Source organism: Cnephaeus nilssonii (genome assembly GCF_951640355.1).
Source record: "Cnephaeus nilssonii genome assembly, chromosome: 22".
Lineage (NCBI taxonomy): Eukaryota > Metazoa > Chordata > Mammalia > Chiroptera > Vespertilionidae > Cnephaeus > Cnephaeus nilssonii.
Window position 1 is genome coordinate 10,365,925 of NC_137093.1, and position 18,929 is coordinate 10,384,853.

The 18,929-nt window shown below is 43.7% G+C and overlaps 2 protein-coding genes across 13 annotated transcripts in view; one reads left to right on the top strand and one right to left on the bottom strand.

Moving 5' to 3' along the window:
• The window catches only part of ATXN2 (ataxin 2), an 85,725-nt gene extending 69,263 nt beyond the window's left edge, over positions 1-16,462 (top strand). For 3 of the 9 annotated variants that reach the window (XM_079763313.1, XM_079763307.1, XM_079763308.1), the window contains 7 exons: positions 43-175; positions 4,151-4,204; positions 9,756-9,901; positions 10,448-10,675; positions 12,809-12,977; positions 13,760-14,625; positions 15,439-16,462. In XM_079763313.1, the coding sequence (XP_079619439.1) occupies positions 43-175; positions 4,151-4,204; positions 9,756-9,901; positions 10,448-10,675; positions 12,809-12,977; positions 13,760-13,788 (759 nt within the window). In that variant the 3' untranslated portion in view covers positions 13,789-14,625; positions 15,439-16,462. The other 6 variants (XM_079763311.1, XM_079763305.1, XM_079763310.1 and 3 more) reach the window with 5 other exon arrangements.
• The window catches only part of SH2B3 (SH2B adaptor protein 3), a 50,477-nt gene continuing 46,554 nt past the window's right edge, over positions 15,007-18,929 (bottom strand). For 3 of the 4 annotated variants that reach the window (XM_079763319.1, XM_079763320.1, XM_079763318.1), the window contains 3 exons: positions 18,792-18,886; positions 18,475-18,689; positions 15,007-18,389 (listed from right to left, as the gene is read on the bottom strand). In XM_079763319.1, the coding sequence (XP_079619445.1) occupies positions 17,811-18,389; positions 18,475-18,689; positions 18,792-18,886 (889 nt within the window). In that variant the 3' untranslated portion in view covers positions 15,007-17,810. The remainder of the gene's footprint in view (positions 18,390-18,474; positions 18,690-18,791; positions 18,887-18,929) is intronic. The other variant, XM_079763321.1, reaches the window with a different exon arrangement.

The window sequence follows — 18,929 nt, forward strand, 5'->3', positions numbered from 1 at the left end:
TGGAATTTGAATGTTTGCTCTTTATTTTGTCTTTGAACACAGCATCCTCATGTCTACAGTCCTGTAATACAGGGCAATGCCAGGATGATGGCACCAGCAGCACACGCCCAGCCGGGTCTCGTATCTTCCTCAGCTGCTCAGTATGGGGCTCACGAGCAGACACATGCGATGTATGGTAGGAAGCACTTTGTTTGTCTTTTTCAGTGTGTGACCATTCTTAATGTGTTTTAAAGCTTTGAAAAGTTACTCTGTTTAAGAATAGCTTGGCCTTTTAATGACATTGAGGGTAAAGAATCTAAAGAAAAAATGGACCTATTTTTATCTCTTACCTGCTTTAAGCCTTGGCTGATTATTTCTACTTCTGTTCCTGAAATTCCTCTGTTTAAATGTCTCTCCTTTAACTAAATGTAATGATGTGTGTAACAGAAGCATCTTTTGTGAAGAAAGGTATCTTTCTTCTCTTCCTCGTCAGTATTATCATTTGATGTGCCCTGCACAAGGCATGCGAGCAAGTTTTACCAAAATGAAAGCCCTGGCCAGCACTTCACCTCTTGCTCGGGGGTCACTGGCTTTACATATTTTTATTGCTTTTTGTTATAATGCTATTGTTATAATGCTACTATGGGCCTGGTACACAAAATTCGTGCACTTGGGGGGTGTCCCTCAGTCTGACCTGACCTGCGCCCTCTCACAGTCCAGGAGCCCTTGGGGGATGTCTGACTGACGGCTCAGGCCCGCTCCCCACGGGGAGCAACAGTTGGACATTCTTAGCGCTGTCGCGGAGGCGGGAGAGGCTCCCTCCACCGCAGCTGCACTCACCAGCCGTGAACCCAGCCTCTGGCTGAGCGGCACTCCCCCTGGGGGAGTACACTGACCACCAGGGGATAGCTCCTGTATTGAGTGTCTGCCCCTTGGTGGTCAGTGCATGTCATAGTGACCGGTCCTTCTGCCGTTCGGTCAATTTGCATATTAGCCTTTTATTATATAGGATTGTGTTTCTGCATCTTGCTGTATTTTAAGTGGTCGAAATTGTATAATATTAGGTCTGCTTTAGACATTTACAGTTCAAGTATAATCAATTTAAAAAATGGTAAAATGAAAATATTCTATAAAAATTAAATATATGTAAAAATAATTAATAATAAGCAAAAATTACTGTCTTAGTTTTATAGCCAGAGAACTTTGTACAGGTTAATTTAGCAGCTGTCTAAAGTTCTAAAATAATATGGTTTTCAATGTTGAGATTTAAAACAGATTTCCACTTTATATCTTGTGTAACATAAAATTAATGGGTTTTCCTATATTTATGTTTTTAAAATGCACCTTAAGTACCAGCCTTATTAAGAAGTAGGTTTTGTTTTTTGCACTTTTCTGATGTTTTGGCATTTCAGTTTTTTGGAGTGTGAGGAGAGAGATGTAAGTTTCTGCATACAATTGAAAAGAATACCACTATGAGAATGAAATTACAATTACATGTAACCTCATGGACATTTCATTTTTTAAACCTCTTTCAACTTTTTGAATGACTAGGAATGTAAAGATTTTCATTGGTTTGACTTTAGATAACAGTTGATAACATTTAGAGGTTAATAGGGATGGGACTGGGGCAGCAGCAGGCATCCTTCTTGTCACCCGGCGCTCAGCGCTGTGCCTCTGTCCTGGAGGCGGCTCCTATTGCACAGTTCAGACTTCACATGGTTAAAGGCACTACTGTTATCAAGTGCAGAAGTCTGATTTTACTTTTCTACATTATCACTTAAAGCTTTCTATTGTGGATTATGTGCTTTAAGTAAAAATGATGTAATTGCTACATTTCCTTCAAGAAGCCCATCCATAATTTAATTGAGAAATAAACTGACAGACTGATTTGACTTATGATTTTGATTATGATCTCCTTTCATTGGCTTGTCTTCAGTTGTCTTAACCAGGACTAAGTATGTATGGAAAGGCCCCATTGATTCCTACACTGGCTTTTATGCAATTTGTATATATTTCAACTTTTCCAGTTTGTTAAAAAAGCTTAGGTGAAAAGTTCATTTATGATTATTTTATGTTTCTGCTGAATACATCAGGATTTAACAAGTGGAAAAAACATTTCTTTCCTTCCATTTTCTCGCATCCTCCTCTTGGAATAAGACCTGAAACTTTTGAGCTAAAATTTCCATTGCTTTTAGATAATAGCTATTCGTGCACCCATGATTTTGAGACTTTGTAGCAATACTGTGATGTTGTGCAGGATCTTTCTCCTCAACGCCAACATCTGGCTTTGACTTTTGGATGGAGATATTCAGTGGATTGAAAGAACCTCATTGGTTTAAAACAGCCTGTACAATAAATACTGTTATTTGAGGCATTAGTGCTTTTTATGCCTCCCCAGAACATTTTCATTTGAAAAGCACTTGGCCTTGGACCCTGAAGTCCATTCAAGTTTGGGTAAATAGGAAGTATTGCAAACAAAACAAATCACTAGACTTAATGTACTAGTCATCAGAGCCAGTTCTTTAGTGCCAGGAGAAAGTTGCTCAACCAGATCTGAACTACTCTCCTGCATTTTACCCAAGTTGTATTTCCTTGATGTCTGTTGATGATGGCTGGCTAGGGGCAAGGCTGTGAACTTGGTATGATTGTTACTGGTTAATTGAGGTTCTCTTAGATACTTCATACCTTAAAAAGAACACTAAGGAATTATTTTGTTCTTTGCTGTCATAAACCATAATTTTAATCTGCTAAAACAAGTTTATTATTAATTCTTCAGTCATTTAGATATTCTAAATCCTAATTATGCCACATACAGACAAATTTTAAGTGTTATTTTAAACTAAGACAAAACTCTTACATGGAAATGTAATTGTGTACTTATCTCCTTTGAACAATTTATATATTGTATTCCCAAAGAAATCAAATATTTTGAGTATGTATTGGGTTTGTTTTTAAGCGACATCCTATCTAGATTTTTAAAACTTTATATAAACAAAAGAATATGCACCCAGATGTTAGTGACAATTATGTCACCTTTTTGTTATTCATAAATTGGTCATAGGCAAAGGCTTAGAGAATGGAAAGGACCACTAATGACTAATAATGAGAGACTGATTATTGTTTTTAAATTTTTGGTATATTTAATATAAATATGCTAACAAATTACTAAATAAATTATTAGGATATGTGTGTGTGTGTGTGTGTGTGTGTGTGTGTATACACACACACACACATATATATATGTGTGTGTGTATATATATATATATATATTCTAAGTAATTGTTGACCTTGTTCTCTTTGTAGCTATCTTAAAAAGGACTTTGATCACAAACTTCATCTCTTTGATCTTAATCTAACTTTTATCCTTGCCTCTGCCCCCTCCCTCCTAAGAAGTTACTTTTTGTTTCCTTAACATCTAGTTTTCTAATTCATCTCCTTTGTTTTATGGCAGTGTTTTATTTACCTTTCAGAAATAGTTCTGAGACTTTCTCTACAGGAAGAGTTAGATCCAGAATACTTTTTTTGGTTTGTTTTTGGTAATTTAATGCAGATATATTGGAAAATATAGTAGGCAAAAAGATTTAAAACGCATCTATTGTTCCTCCACCTGACAACACCTGTTAACATTTTGGTGCATATCCTTTCAGCCGTATTTAAACACACACACACACACACACACACACACACACACTTTTATGTAGTCATTGTAATAAATGATATACTCATGTTTAATATTACTATTATGTTTCTAAAATTTGGATCCAGTATCAGATGCCTAATAAAACATCTTACTTCTGTTAATAGTGACTTGCAGAATTGTTTATCTTTTGAATTAAACTTGTGTAATTTTTATTTTGGTACATTTTTTATATCAAGGTTGTTCAGTGGAATGCCATGTTGGTCTGTTTATTAGATAATAATGTTATTCCTTTTATTTAAGCAAGTCAGCCTGCAGAACTTGACATCCCAGTACAGAAGAAAAGTGTCTTTTTCTTCAGCCCTCTCTTATTTAATTTTGTAGCAATGTTTAAAGTGCTTGTCATCTCTTGTAAAATAAGAATGAATTATGCATGAATAAAAGAAGAAATTACTAAATATGTCAACCTTTCCAGAAAATTAGGAAAATGTAGACCTCAAAAGCCTAATTTACCTTTCTATTTCCCAAATTCAGCATGTCCCAAATTACCATACAACAAGGAGACAAGCCCTTCTTTCTACTTTGCCAGTGAGTTGGGTTTTTTATACTAATTTTAATTGAACAGTAAAACACTTTTTAAAGAATACATGTTAAGGGACTAGACTTGTTGAACAATATTTTCCTTGTGCCAGACAAAATTATTAAAGATATGTGTATCTGTAAATAATTCAGAATTTTAAAAAAGAAATATAACCCAGCTCAAGAAAGCTGGGTTAAGAAATTGAGTTATTTCAGAAATTAATTTTTGCATACCAAGCAAAACATGTGACTGTTTTGGAAATGCCTAATAGTTTCCTTGTGTGAAAAACTTTTCCTGAATCACTTTTTTTTAACCAAGCCACAAACTTAGTATTAATAACAAGAACAACGTTAGTTTTTCTAATATTCTGATAAGAAACTTATTCTTACAAGGATTTTGAGTTGAATAAGATGGAAAAACTAGGGGGAAACATTTCTGTCTTTTTAATCTTTGCATGACTGAAGGTTTAAAGTATTTGTAGCAGGATGTCTTGAGCTTAAGCAGGAAAGCTTGACCTAGCAGAGATTATCTTTGACAACACCAGCCCCTCTCACCTCCAGTGAAAAGATAAAGGATTGCTCCTAAAGGGAGAAAGTCTGGACAGAGCTTTTTTTTGGAAATGAACTTGGAAGGTGTGTTTTCTCTATTTGTAGGGCAATTTTTCAAATAAAGCTAGTCATGGACTTTTGGTTTTGAATAGAATGGCACTAACTTGTAGAAATCCTTTAAAATTTTATGCCAGTAATGTGTCACTTTATGTGAAATATATATTCTAGGAAACATTAAAATTTTACTTTAGGGACTAAATTTTGAATTATTTTCGAATGACTCAATGTCTGAATCTACTAAATGCCAGATTTTAAAAATAACTTAGAAAACATTTGACTTAAATTTTCATTAATTGTGCCATGACTTGGTATCCAAAAATAAGTGTATAAATATTATTTATGTGGTGCTAGGAAATGTTAACAAATTTAATCCTTTAATAGATGCTCTTTAAAAAGGAGTCTTGCTGTATATATACTATTAAAGGGAAACTGTATGTAATATAGTTATGTAAAAGACAGTGTAATTTTATTATGTACTCAGTTTGAGGTCTCAAATGTAGTTATCCTCACCATCTTACTGTCTCTGTTAGTTTTGGAGTCCATTTCCTGGTAAGTAGCTAAAAGGTCCTTAATCATCACACCTAAGCATTAACTGCCTCAGCACAGCTTCTCTTAAAAAGGAGTGTTAGTACTTTTTAAAAGAAACTAACGGTGAGGCTGCTATTTGTAATTTAATTTGCTGCCATTTTGTCATGGTTTTGGTCTAGTTGACTTTTACTCCCCTTTTAAAGAGTTTTCAACTTTCCTTCACTTCCTTTTTTTCTAAATTTAACATCAATTTTAAAAGTTGGAAGATTTTGTTTTGCTTTGTTTTGTTTTTAAAGTTTTGCAGTGCTGGTGATCTCTCATGACTTGTGCATCCAAGGTCAAAATGAAAACACCTACTTGCAAATTAAACACACAGCTTTCTGGACTGAATTGGCTTCAGTAAGATCATGGCTTAGGGAACTATTTTTGGAATGTGGTTAGTGCTAGGAGGATTTGAAAAATCATGTCTTTATAGTTTTGAACATTTATATCAAGGAACACAGCAAGTAGGAAACTTCTGGACCAGGTCTGGCCAAAAAAAAAAAGGAATACTTCTTTGGTTTGCTTGACCTAATTCAGGTTTCATGAAGGCAACTTAACTTTTATGAATAGAAGTGTTTAACTGATGAATAGCTAAATCAAGCAGTTGAAGAAATTAACTTTATTGTTAACCTGTCTGAAATCTTTAGCTAAATTAATGAGCATGTATAATAAAAGCAGTTAAATGATACACTTAGTAACCCTCAGAACTTACTGTCCTTTGCTCTCCACTTCTTTTTCTCAGATTCTGTTGTATTTTTTTCTCGTTTACTCTATATTGGTTCCCTTTCTCTTGTCTCTTCTTTCCAACTATTTTCCCCCTCAGCCTTTTTTTTTTTTTTTTAATCCTCACCTGAGGATATGTTTGTGTATTTTTTTATTGATTTGAGAGAGAGAGAGAAACATTGATGTGAGAGAGAAACGTTGATTAGTTGTCGCCAGTACACACCCGGACTGGGGATCGGAACCAAAACCAAGGGCGTGTGGCCTGATCTGGGAGCTAGCCCACACTAACTGAGCCACAAGTCTGGGCCTCTCAGGCTTTTAATTTTCCTTCGGTCTGCCTTTTTTTGGTCTCATTCTTTTGGCCTTTCAAGGAACCAAACTACAGGTTGTCCCCAAAAATGTACTACACACACTTGAACAGCTGATAGCTCAGTTTTGGAAATGAAATGTATTTTAATAAGCACTGCTTTATAATTATTCAAAGTGAATCCATTTTTGGGGGGACACTATATTTTTGTTGTTAATTATATTGAATTAATTAGCCACTCAGTTTTTGTATTTGAGGAAGAAAAGGAGTTAATGGATAAGGTACTTGCTTTCTATCTTTTAAGCAAGAAGGTGACCAAAGGAAAATATTTCTAATTAAACTTCCTTAAATTTTATTTGCAGCTTCTGAACTATAGATTACATCTACTTGATTTTTCTTGTATACATTGCAGCTTACCAGTGTTTAGAGTTGAAAAAGGATGGGGTTTTTATTTAAAAAAAAAAAAATTTATTGATTTCAGAGAGGAACAGAGAGGGAGAGATAGCAACACCAAGGATGAGAGAGAACCATTGATCGGCTGCCTCCTTCACTCCCCACACAGGATTGAGCCCCCGCCCCAGGCATGTGCCCTGACCATGAATATGAACTGTGACTTGCTGATTCATAGGTTGATGCTCAACCACTGAGCCACACTGGCCAGGCAGGATGGGTTTTTTTAAACAAAAACCTATGTGGGTGCACTCAGATTAGTTGAAGTATAGTAGTATGAAGGCAAATGAGATATAGATTTAATTACTTTATAGGCTTTAAATAATTGGTAAACTATCACAGAGATGCCCTTTAAAATGTATAGTAAAATATATTTTATCTTTAATTTTCTTGAAATAATTTCAAGATTTTTAACATTTTTTTAATTGATGAATAATAATTATCAGACTTTATGGGCACAGTCTCTTTGTGATGGTCATGCTAGAGTTTTGTGTTTTTATTTATTGTCTTTTTATTTTCTTAATACTTTGGTTATAAGATAATTAAAAGTAAAGTTTAAAACTTTTTAGTACAAAAATTTATTGAACAAATAAAGTTTATAAAAATAGGAACTCTGGGATTCTGTACTCTGAGACCTCATAAATAGAATTTGGGATTAAGAGGTTGCTTTTCCCCAGACAGCCTTAGTATTGCTGCAAATGAAACATTTGAGAAGCTTGGAGGCAGGGAGCATGAGTGACTAGGCATCGCTGTCCAATAGGACGTCCTGTGGTGATGGCGTAGTGCTGTCTCACCAGCCGCTCGCTGCATGTGGCTGTGTAGTCATTTAAAAAGAAATTTGAGAGGCAGGTTGGAGGGTGTGGAGAAAAAGGGACAACTGTAATACTTTCAACAATAAAGATAAATTGGAAATAAAATGACTACATTTGAAAAATAAGATTTTTACAAGAACGACAATTGGAAATTTATGTCAAATCCTTTAGTCCAGGTCAGTGCCTAGATAATTTGAGGGGATCTGAAAGTCAGCTTACTGAGTGTACTGGTGAAGAATGGCCTTGTCATAAGCCCGTAAATTAGAAGAAAGACTACTTTCATAGACTTTCGGACTATGAAAGCAGCACATTATTTTTCCTAGATCCCAGAAAACAGTCACTGACTCTTCTTAAAGAAAACCACCCAGAGAAATATGATATTGTATATCAACTATACTTAAATTTAAAAAGATAAAAATCTGTTAAAAGAGGAACAAAATACACCCAGAGAATGTTACCACAGTTTTCCTTGTTAATATGTTTCACTGTATGGTAACGCTTATAAGTTAGGGACGTTTCCCAATCTTTAAACCAAAGAGTTTTCTTCGTTTAATGTACTCTGGGCATCCCCCCACTGTGGTGTTGGCAGTGGATGCACAGGTGGTCCTAGCACTGGCTCTTTGCCTTGCCCTTCCCTCTTTTGAAAGATACATATGCAGTTGGAGAGAGGACCAGTTGGACTGGAATGTTGGTGGCCCTTGGCCCTACAAGATCAAGCATTCCGGAATTGCTTTGTGTGTAATCCTCTGCATAACATTGACAAGGGACTCACCCAGGGGCACTTATTCTGGTGACCCTCACAGCCTTGCCTGGTAGACTGCCCGAGTTAGGGTGCCTGATCCCAAAGCAGTGCTTGTTTTAGCCCCCTATGTGTCTGTGTATGTTTGGGCTTGGCTTCTCAGGGATCTTAGGAGGAATTTGAGAGAAGGCTGGGAGCCACAGGTTGCTAGAACGCTGTCCTCTGTTTATTGACACACACGTCATGATTTGTTTTTGTGTCAGTTTGCTGTTGATAGTCACAAAGCAATTAACCCATCTTACTGTGCTTTTGATTCTCAAATTGCTCTTTTAGAAAGATGTGAATAGATGCATCTATACCTAATCTCCCTGTTTTATACCAAGGTATGGTTCATGCTAAGATTCACAAAGAATTGGCTTTGAGTTCTTATCTTTAATGAAAATGTTTTTACTTAAATTGGCTCATCATGTTTCCTCTGACGTTACTCGCTAACTAGTAACATTCTTTTTAAAGGCGGAGGTGCTTTGAAGAGACTCCATTTTCTACACAGTTTAGGACCTCAGGGGTCCTCAAACTTTTTAAACAGGGGGCCAGTTCACTGTCCCTCAGACCATTGGAGGGCCGGACTATAGTTTTAAAAAAACTGAACAAATTCCTATGCACACTGCACATATCTTATTTTGAAGTAAAAAAAAACAAAACGGCAAAAATACCCGCATGTGGCCCGCGGGCCGTGGTTTGAGGACGCCTGGTTTAGGTAGTTCTATACTAGATTTTTATAAAGCAAGGCGAGAGATTGCTGAACAGAGAGGGCCCAGGTGGCTTCTGGGAATAGCTGAGAAAAATTGTGGTCATTGGCCCTAAAGATAGAGCCTTGTCTTTGCTGCATCCCTTATCCAGCCCCATTCCCAGTCTGTGCCCACGGGACACTGCGCCAGCTTCAGGGCAGTAGCATGGTGAGGTTAGCCAGATGGTGGCCTTGAGCTAAAGTGTGTGTGAGAGTGTGTGTGTGTGTGTGTGTGTGTGTGTGTGTGTGTGTGTGTGGTGAGGGGAGATATTGTTTGAATTGTTTCTGCCTTTGTTAAGTTACCTTTTCAGGAAAACCTAGTAATTGTTTTAAGAATAAATTTACACTATATAATGTGTACAGTTGTGTTATGAATAAAATGCTAATCTGATTGTTAAGCAATAACTTCACACTTAATTTTTCATGAAAATTGATGGTTTAAATGAAGTCAAATGTAGAGATTGGTAACAGCATGTTAGGCCTTGAGCATTTAGCGAGGCATAAGGAGTAGTTGGGATCTTCACCCGTGTCAATTGTACACACTCCTTTTTTTTCCACTTCAGTTTCCACTGGCTCCCTTGCTCAGCAGTATGCGCATCCTAATGCTACCCTGCACCCACATACTCCACATCCTCAGCCTTCAGCCACCCCCACTGGCCAGCAGCAAAGCCAACATGGTGGAAGTCACCCTGCACCCAGTCCCGTCCAGGTGAGGAGAGACCCAGAGGTCCCCATGGCGTTGCTTCCTCTTCTGTGCTGAGTGTGTGCTTCCGTGCCAGGCAGGGGGCTGGGACTCTGTGATCAGAACACCCAGCAGCCCAGCGCTGCCTCCTGCAGCCAGCATGCACTCTGCAGACTGTGCCCCTGGGGCTGGTTTTAAGTCACATTAAAAGACACAATAAGAATAAACATCAATATTTAAAAATCTAAGGAATTTGCTTGGGACATGAGTTTTTCCTGTTTCTGGAATCACGTTGGTTAACAGGTGGTTAGGTATTTCTGACATCTGTCAGTTCCCTGGGCAGTGGTCTTGCTCTGCCACACTGAGCCTGGGGCTTCTCCCCCAGAAAGGAAGTCTCTGAATGGGTCCCACTCTCTCTCAGCTCCCTGTGTCTTCTCCTGTGCTGGCCATGCCCGCACCCTAGATGCGCCCAGGTGGAGCCCATTTTCATGCACAAGGCTCAGCTTTGTGTGTGGCCCTTACCTGCTTTTCATGAAAAAGGTGGTTTGCTTAATTCTTTCTGTCACTTTGCAGCACCATCAGCACCAAGCCACCCAGGCTCTCCACCTGGCGGGTCCACAGCAGCAATCAGCCATTTACCACGCGGGGCTCGCGCCAACCCCGCCGTCCATGACACCTGCTTCCAACACGCAGTCGCCACAGAACAGTTTCCCAGCAGCACAGCAGACGGTCTTCACAATCCACCCTTCTCACGTCCAGCCGGCGTACACCAACCCGCCCCACATGGCCCACGTGCCTCAGGTAAATCAGCTTTAGCCAACCTTCTGTGAAGACCAAGTAGAATAGGAAGGTTATCAGATAAGCAGCCAAGAGCTGGATGCTCTCCACGCTAGGAAACCCTGTGTGATTTGCCTGTCTCCCTTCTCCCGCTCAAATACACGTGATCTGGCCCTAAATGGATGTTTGTGTGGTTTTGTAATGGGGTCAGTGAAGTTGCTGATTGGTCAGTCCTTTAACGTTTTCCAGCTGAGACCGAGACCATATAAATATCTTTGACTCTGGAATGCAACCCGGTCCTCCTTCCCTTCCTGTGTCTGCTTTCCGTGTTTAAATAGCTTCATTGAGATATATATGTATGTCTCCATACATATACTCTCTTTTTCTTTCTCTCTCTCACACACACACTGTCTCTCACACACACGGTTACACACATGCACTGTCACACACACACACGATGAAGTGTGTGGCAGGGAGAAGGGACCTTCACAAATTCTTAACTCTCTGGCTACCCTGGGCCTGTCAGCTCGAATGTTGGCCACATGGATTCCAGAGAAATCTCTCCTGTTTTCTCTGCTGTCCATACATTCGTCTTGACCGTGTGCTGAACTGCTTGAGAGGCTTGCCCTGTACATCGGTGCAGTGTGACGAGGGGCTGAGAGCACCCAGGGGTGTGCATGTTTCCCGAAGAGCAGCTCTGGAAGCCCTGTGGCGCGCACCTCCAGTGTGAGCTGTGAGGGGGCAGGTGTGGTTGCTGTCTCAGTGGTTGCCGTTTGCATCAGCTGCTGACCGAAGTCCGATGGTCGTAAGGAGGAAGAGGACCCCACCGAAGCTGGGCTCTGACACTGTCCTTGAGGCCCGCCCTGGAGCTGTGGAGGGCGAATTGGCTGTATGCGATGTCTCTTTTTGCTGCTTTCATAACAGCACTTAGGTGGGTCTGACTAGACTGCCTCACTGAGCTCCAGTTCATGTCCAAGTGCACCAGAGCTCTGGTGTGTGGGGCTGGAGAGGACACTCGGTGGCACGCTCAGGTGGCCTTGTCATAGACCCACAGCTCTGGGAGTTGGCGCAGTGTGGCACTGCAGCGATGGTTTGCTCTGGATGTGGGGCGGGATTGCTGTGGTCAGTGTGGGCCAGCGTGGTTGGTTGGCTGGATCAGGAGCTTCATGAGAGCGGGGTCCTGTAGATGTCGAGCAGAGGCTGGTGGCTGAGTAGGTATGTGAATATAGAGTGGGGTTCCTAAAACCTCACTTTGGTGTTTTTGTGCTGAAAGAGCAAAATGGATTAACACAGGGAAGCCAGATACGCCATGGGCCCTTTTGAATATGTAAGATAATGAAAACAGCATTTCCTTCAGGCTTATCAGGGTCTGGAATTGTGCACGGTGTGGGCGGTAGGAAAGGGCTCTTCCTGGCCCTGCCAAAACCTTCCCAACTTGACAGTGAGACCAGGTCGCACTCACTGTCACTCGGTACAGGGACACGGGGCTGGACGGACTGTTTCTTCCTCTCCCATCTCACTGGCGCCATTCCCTGCCACCTCCCCTTCCTCCTACTCCATCAGCGTCTCATTCAGCAGAGCAGATTCTCTCCTCACGGCCCTGGCTCCTTCCCCTCTGAGGGTGCTGGTGAGCAGGCAGGAAGCGGAAGGGCTGGGTGGGGGGCAAACAAGAGTAATCCATGGAACAGAATTTGACAAGTCTCCACTTATAAAGTAATAATCTGCTTCCCTACTTGAAAGGAACAGCCTCTGTAAAACTACTTCAGGCCCCTCAGGGGAGCCAGATTCTCAAGCATGATTGCTTCTCGCCTGTTACGTTGAACAGGTGGCCCTGGGGTCTGAGCTGGGTGTAGACCTTGCCCCATTCATAGAATCGAGTGATCAGAAATGAAGGCTAGGACTTACCACAGTCCTGATTCTCCCCGTGCTCAGTGGGTGTCTGTCCCCTCAGCCTTGCAGGGTCGCTCTGCTAAAGGGTGAAGCATGTCTGTAGGTCAATTGATGTCCCACTAGGGAGTGTCCCCAGAGAAAAGAAGGGGCCCTGAGGGCCCACTGTTGCCCTTTTCCTGAGAGCCCCAGCCCCTGAAAGGAACACAGTTAACATGTTGTTTAAGCTGGAGATGTTGCCTGTATGCGTAAAAGAGCTCTCTGTTTCAGGCTCATGTACAGTCAGGAATGGTTCCTTCTCATCCAACTGCCCATGCGCCAATGATGCTAATGACGACACAGCCACCCGGCGGTCCCCAGGCCGCCCTCGCTCAAAGTGCACTACAGCCCATTCCAGTCTCGACAACAGCGCATTTCCCCTATATGACGCACCCTTCAGGTGAGGCGTGTGTGTGCAGGGGCCGCCGGGCACCCCAAGCATTCTGCTCGCACAGGTCGAATGGCAGGCAGGGCCAGCGCTTCAAACCCTGCATTTGAGAACTAGCAAGACCCGTCAGTGTGCACAGTAGGGACTGTGACGATCAGTCAGTGTCAGGGCCTGAGGCTCCGGGCCGAGTCTGTGTGTGTTCTGATGGTCCAGGTTTGGCTTGAGAAGCAGCGGCAGCTGTGGAGCTGATGCTGCCTAGGACTCAGTTGGCCTTCCTTGTTATGACAGGCTGGGCAGGGCAGTGGTTTCCTTCCTGAGTCCCAAGTCTGCGTGGGGGTTACCACCATGACAGTTTGATCGTAGCTCTGGAGAAGACTGCTGATGAGCAGTGCTGTGTGTGGATCGGCTCTGAGTGTAGCATTCGCTCCAGCCTGCACCCTGACAGGGAGAGGCCGTGATTGTGCTAACCCTGGAGACTGCCATGGCGTTCCTCTGAAAGCAGGACTGGTGCTGGGCTAATATTTGGGGAGGGGGTATGTTACAGCCTGTTTTTCTACCCCATGAGCAACAAGTCTTCTGGGAGTTTTATCTGAAGTGGTTTTACGTCTTACTGGTTTGTTCTACCCCTCTTTCCCCTCTCCCCCACTTTGGTGCAGATGGGAGGGGGAAGTGAACTAAATTTTGAGTCCTGTTCAGCTAGCACAAGGATAGTTTACAGTCATGCGCTGCAGACACTAGGCTGATGTGCGGTGTTGCCAGTTTTCTGTTTAAATATTCACTTTTCTTTCTTACAGTACAAGCCCACCACCAACAGCAGTTGTAAGGCTGCCCTGGAGGAACCGAAAGGCCAAATTCCCTCCTCCCTTCTACTGCTTCTACCAACTGGAAGCACAGAAAACTAGAATTTCATTTATTTTGTTTTTTAAAAATATATGTTGATTTCTTGTAACATCCAATAGGAATGCTAACAGTTCACTTGCAGTGGAAGATATTTGGACTGAGTAGAGGCATTTAGGAACTTGTGGGCTGTTCCAATTCCATATGCTGTTTCCGAGTCCCGCAAGTACCCCAGCTCTGCTTGCTCAAACTGGAAGTTATTTATTTTTAATAACCCTTGAAAGTCATGTATACATCAGCTAGCAAAAGTAACAAGAGTGATTCTTGCTGCTATTACTGCTAAAAAAAAAAAAAATCAAGACTTGGAACACCCTTTTACTAAACTTGACAAAGTTTCAGTAAATTCTTACCGTCAAACTGACGGATTATTATTTATAAATCAAGTTTGATGAAGTGATCACTGTCTACAGTGGTTCAACTTTTAAGTTAAGGGAAAAACTTTTACTTTGTAGATAATATAAAATAAAAACTTAAAAAAAATTAAAAAATAAAAAAAGTTTTAAAAACTGATATCCAGTTAGTGTGTGTTTGTATAAGCTTCTAGTTAATACCAAGGCAGGAAGGCTGTGTTTTCTTAATATCCTGGAAGGTTAGTTGTCAAATGATTTTTCTTCTTCACCTTTAGTTCTGGTTCAAGGTATCTCTAGAAAAAGACAAGACTGAGATATTCTCTTTGGTGGAGAGAGGTCCGCTTCAGAAGGAGGAAGGCTGGCCAGAGTTGGGCAGCATTGACACTCCACATCCTCAGCCTGACGCTGATCCTGTAAGCTTCCTTTTCAATACCTCCTGCACCCAATGGTGTCCTTAGCCAGAGGTCCTGATTCAGACATCTGCCTGTTTCACCAGTAGGGGGCATGAGATACTTTTTAAAAAGCTGTGAATAAGATACACCTGAAACTGATATATGTCAACTGTAATGGAAAAATAGGAATTCTTTTTTTTTTAAAAAAAAAAAGCTGATAATCTAGAGGGCAGAAGAGATGCAGTGATGTACAAAGCAGTTTACGGCTAGACTCATAAGCCTTGTTAATGTCCTCAATTTATGGGAGAACAAAGGGAAAAGCAAGTGTTTGCACAGGGCAGCGATTTCAGAGACCATAGTCCTAGTACACAGACCCTTTAAATATTGTTGGCAACAAATCAATATTCTGAAAACATTTTTTAATTCACATATAGCAATTTGTACATTATAGCAAAATTTGTGTTATTCAAGAATAAGTTACTTGTACAGTACATAAACAATATATAACAATTTGCCAAATACCTTCTGCCTGTAATGATATAAGATGAACCCATTTTCTGTGTGTTACAATGTGTGGCTTATTCCAGCCCAACACTGGTGACAGATGTGTCCTTGTTAGAGGCAGTGGAAAATATACAAGTTCCTCTAACCTGTGGGAGATGTTAGAGCTCACATGACATTTGCAATAGGAGACAGCCCTGAATAAAAGAATGGAGGAATCTTAGGCAACCCTTAGGGAAGGGAAGAGTTCAAGGCCTTGATTTTATATATAAAAATAGTGTTTTGTGGTCTAAGATTTTAATGATTGCTATTCCTTTTTCCTACACGGTCCAGAAATGATCAGAGGCAGAAGATTTATACCAGATAAAGCCATATGGATTGCTGGTCTAAAATTCAAGGCAGGTTAGTTGACTTAATTCTTTGGTGCTGGTGACTGTTAGTTTGTAAAAGTTCGTTACAGTCAGATTCAGGAGGTGACGGTGCTGAGCAGTCCCCTGGCTGTCGTCTGGTTGGAGAGAGCTGCAGCGGTCGCGGTACTTACTGTCCCTTCGGCACTCACAGCCCGGGCTTGCCGTGGAGGTGCTGGCTTGGCCTCTTGAGGCCAGCGGTGGTCACATCAGGGCTGGAAGGAGGGTGGCATGTGCTGCCATGCTGTGGGCTAGCTACAGCCAGCAGGGTCACTGTGAGGGCATCAGCCCAAGGACCCACTGCTCCCTCTCCTCCAGCTCCACCTGCTCTAGCAGAAAGGAGAGGCCTGGCTTAGGTCACTCCTTCCCAGCTGTGGAGGGCTTTCTGTCGGGTGTATTTGAGGTGTCCTGGTAACTCGGACATGTTTGGAAAGGAAATGTTTTCCTTGAACATTTATACTGGAGCAGCCTGGAGGCGGTGACTTCCAGCTCTTAGAATCTAAGCTGGTACTTGGCAGCCAGTGGGTCAGAGCTGAGCCACTAGTTTGCTGCCTCTTGGTACGTACTACCTGAGACGTCTATGCTGAGACTGCTTAGAAGTGGGTGCCCCTGGCTTGAAGAGGTCATAGCCCAGATGTGGAGGGAGGGGTATGCGTGGTTCATTGTCTATTTTGCCCTTTTTCTGCACCAGTGACTCGTCAGCATGGACTTTGTGATGAGCTTTATCTTTTAAGAGACATTCAAAATAGTGTGTGCTCCTCTGGTTCACGCTTTGCTTAGCGAAACCTGCTTGGTGTGTAGAAAATAAGTGTCCTTAGAAATGGACCGAAAATCTGGGTCGGGATCGGATCTGCTTTACAACCTGTCGAAACACCCAGGAGTGTTGGTTTTAAAAGTAAAAGTGAAGAGGTGGTTAGTTGATGCCCTGCCCTCCCACCCCCTCAAGTCCCAGAAAATTCTATAAGCACTATAAGCAAAAGTCTCACCTCTGACCTCTTAGAATACTGAGAGTGGCTGGAGGGAGCAGACAAAACCCTGACCCTGGCCAGATAAGGCAGGCAGGAGTTTAAGTTCAGGCCAAGGTTTGGTTTAGCCTCTAATTGATGTGTATCATACATGTTAAAGCTGAGCTGGTCCCAGGAGCAGCTGACCTCACACTGTCACTGCCCCTCGTCACTGAGCCTTCTCTGGGAGGAGCCAGCCCCCAGGTGAGTGGTGTCACGTGTGAAGAGGTGGAGATCTGAGCCCATGTGTGCATGCGCACGCCTCAGAGGCAGCGGGAACCGCTGGCACAGCACACTGGCTGGGCTGTTAAGAGGAGCTCCTTGTCAGCTGTGGCACCAGATTGAGCCTAAAACCTTTTGGGTCATTGAATGAGCCATTGGATGCTGGGGGCTGAGCCCACCGGGAAGGAGAACTTGCCATAGCACTGCCAGGAGCAGAGTCCAGTTGTTTATTCCTAAGGCACCAGGTAGAACTGGAATTTGCCACCCTCCTAGTTCAGTAACTGCCTGGATTTCTCTGAAATGGCCACATGCTTCACTTCTCTCATTTAGGAAGGACAGTGGCTACTTGGCAGCAGGCGACTGTCCTGAGGCTGCCATAGACCAGGAAGCAGGTGCTGGCTCGGCCCTAGTTAGGAGGGTTGCATAGCTGTCTGACTACAAACATCGGATGGGTATTAGTTCAAACAGTGCAATGAAATAAGCATTGGTTCAGTTTTGAAACCTGAATCCTTTGAAAAATTTATCTGAGGTAAAATGTTTAAAATCATTTTTGACCTTTAGCCTGTCCTTCTGTCAGAGCTTTGTTGTAAGGCTGGGTCGAAGCGGCAGAGCTGCATGTGGAGGAAGCTATGCGGGAAAACCATAAGGGAATCCAGGGCTTGTTAGTGTTTTGGGCTTCCTGATGGACCCCCCTCCTTCCCACCCGCCCCGTCCCCCAAGTAGAAAGTCTGCCATCGGCTGTGACAGTGTCAGTAAGAAAAGGTGTCCACTGCCAGCCTGGCCCTTACCCTCCCCCCTCCTCTGAGAGTGCTGGGCCCCCGGGCCTGGGGCCGGGCAGGAGTTAGGGCATCTGCGGACAAGAACTACATCTGTAAACAACAAGGAGAAAGCCAGGTGGGAACTTACAGGAGGCCCTTTAACAGGCCTAATAGAAGGGTCACATCCAAACTGGAAGGAGCAGTTAACAGTGTCCCTTCACTCTCTCTCTGAAAGGAAGGAAAGTACATTCACCAGTTCCTGTCTGCGTGCTGTGCTCCTTCAGGGCCCCTGGGGCCTGGGAGTCCACTGCCCGTCAGAGAGGCGTGTACTGATTGTCTATGGCCCGCAGGTGGCTCCGGGAGGAGGAGTCCATCTCGTAGTCTGAGTCCCGGGCTCGGTTGGCAGGCTCCGACTCCAGGTGTCGCAGGCTGTTGGCCAGTTCCTCGGGCGAAGGCACCAGGTGGAAGATCTGCTCTTGCGGGGTGGAGCGGCCTGGGAGGCCCTCCGGGCCCAGCCCCCGTGGACAGCCGGAGGCGCTAAGGTGGGGAAGGCCCAGCTCGGAATCCCAGCGAGAGAGGGAGAAGGGAAACAGGACAGTGTTGGAGGAACCTGGGGGACAAGTGACAGAGAGGCCGTGTCGGAAGGTTTGTGGCAGCCAGCATCCCCCTCGGTGGGGTTCCCTGGGCCTCCACCCCTTTATCCGGGGCTCCGGGTTCACACCTGGCGGCTGGGAGACGACCACCACGTAGCTGGACAGCCGGACGTCGCAGGCCGCTCCGCACTCGAGGGGGATGGGCGAGCGCTGGAAGTGGTGGAGCATGTCCATGACCGAGGGGAAGTGCAGGTGCTGCACACGGCACTGGCCCCGCTCCGTCAGCGACAGGCGCAGGTGCTGCGCGGGGAGGAAGGAGAGGCTCAGGCAGTGGCCCCTGCGGGCCTTGAACTTGGGGGAGCAGCCCCACCTGCCTTGGCCATACCTTGGCTATGCCTTGGAAGTTGAACGTGAGCACATACTCCCCACGCCGGGTCTCGCTCTGCCGTACCAGGAACACTCCGTGAGCGTCAGGGCCCTGCAGCTGAACCAGCTGAGCTGCCTTCACTCGGGAGATAGGGCCGTGGAACCAGGGGTAGCAGGACAGGAAGTGATCTGTCTTCTGGCAGGCTGGGTCCAGCAACCCCCCAGGAGAAGCACCTGGTTGAGAAGATGTGTAATGGTGACCCCCTGGGGCACCTCACGACCTCGGCTGAGGCTGGGTTCTCAGGCACCCAGAGCACAAGGGCCCAGACCCCTCACCTTGGTTCAGGGAATCTGTGCTTCCCCTGGGAGAGCTGGCCGTGCCGGGCTCCGGAGCGGAGGGAACGTGCAGCTCCGGGTCTGTGCTCTCCAGCCTGCGGAGAAGGGGCAGAGGTTCAGGGTCTGGGAAGAGCAGGT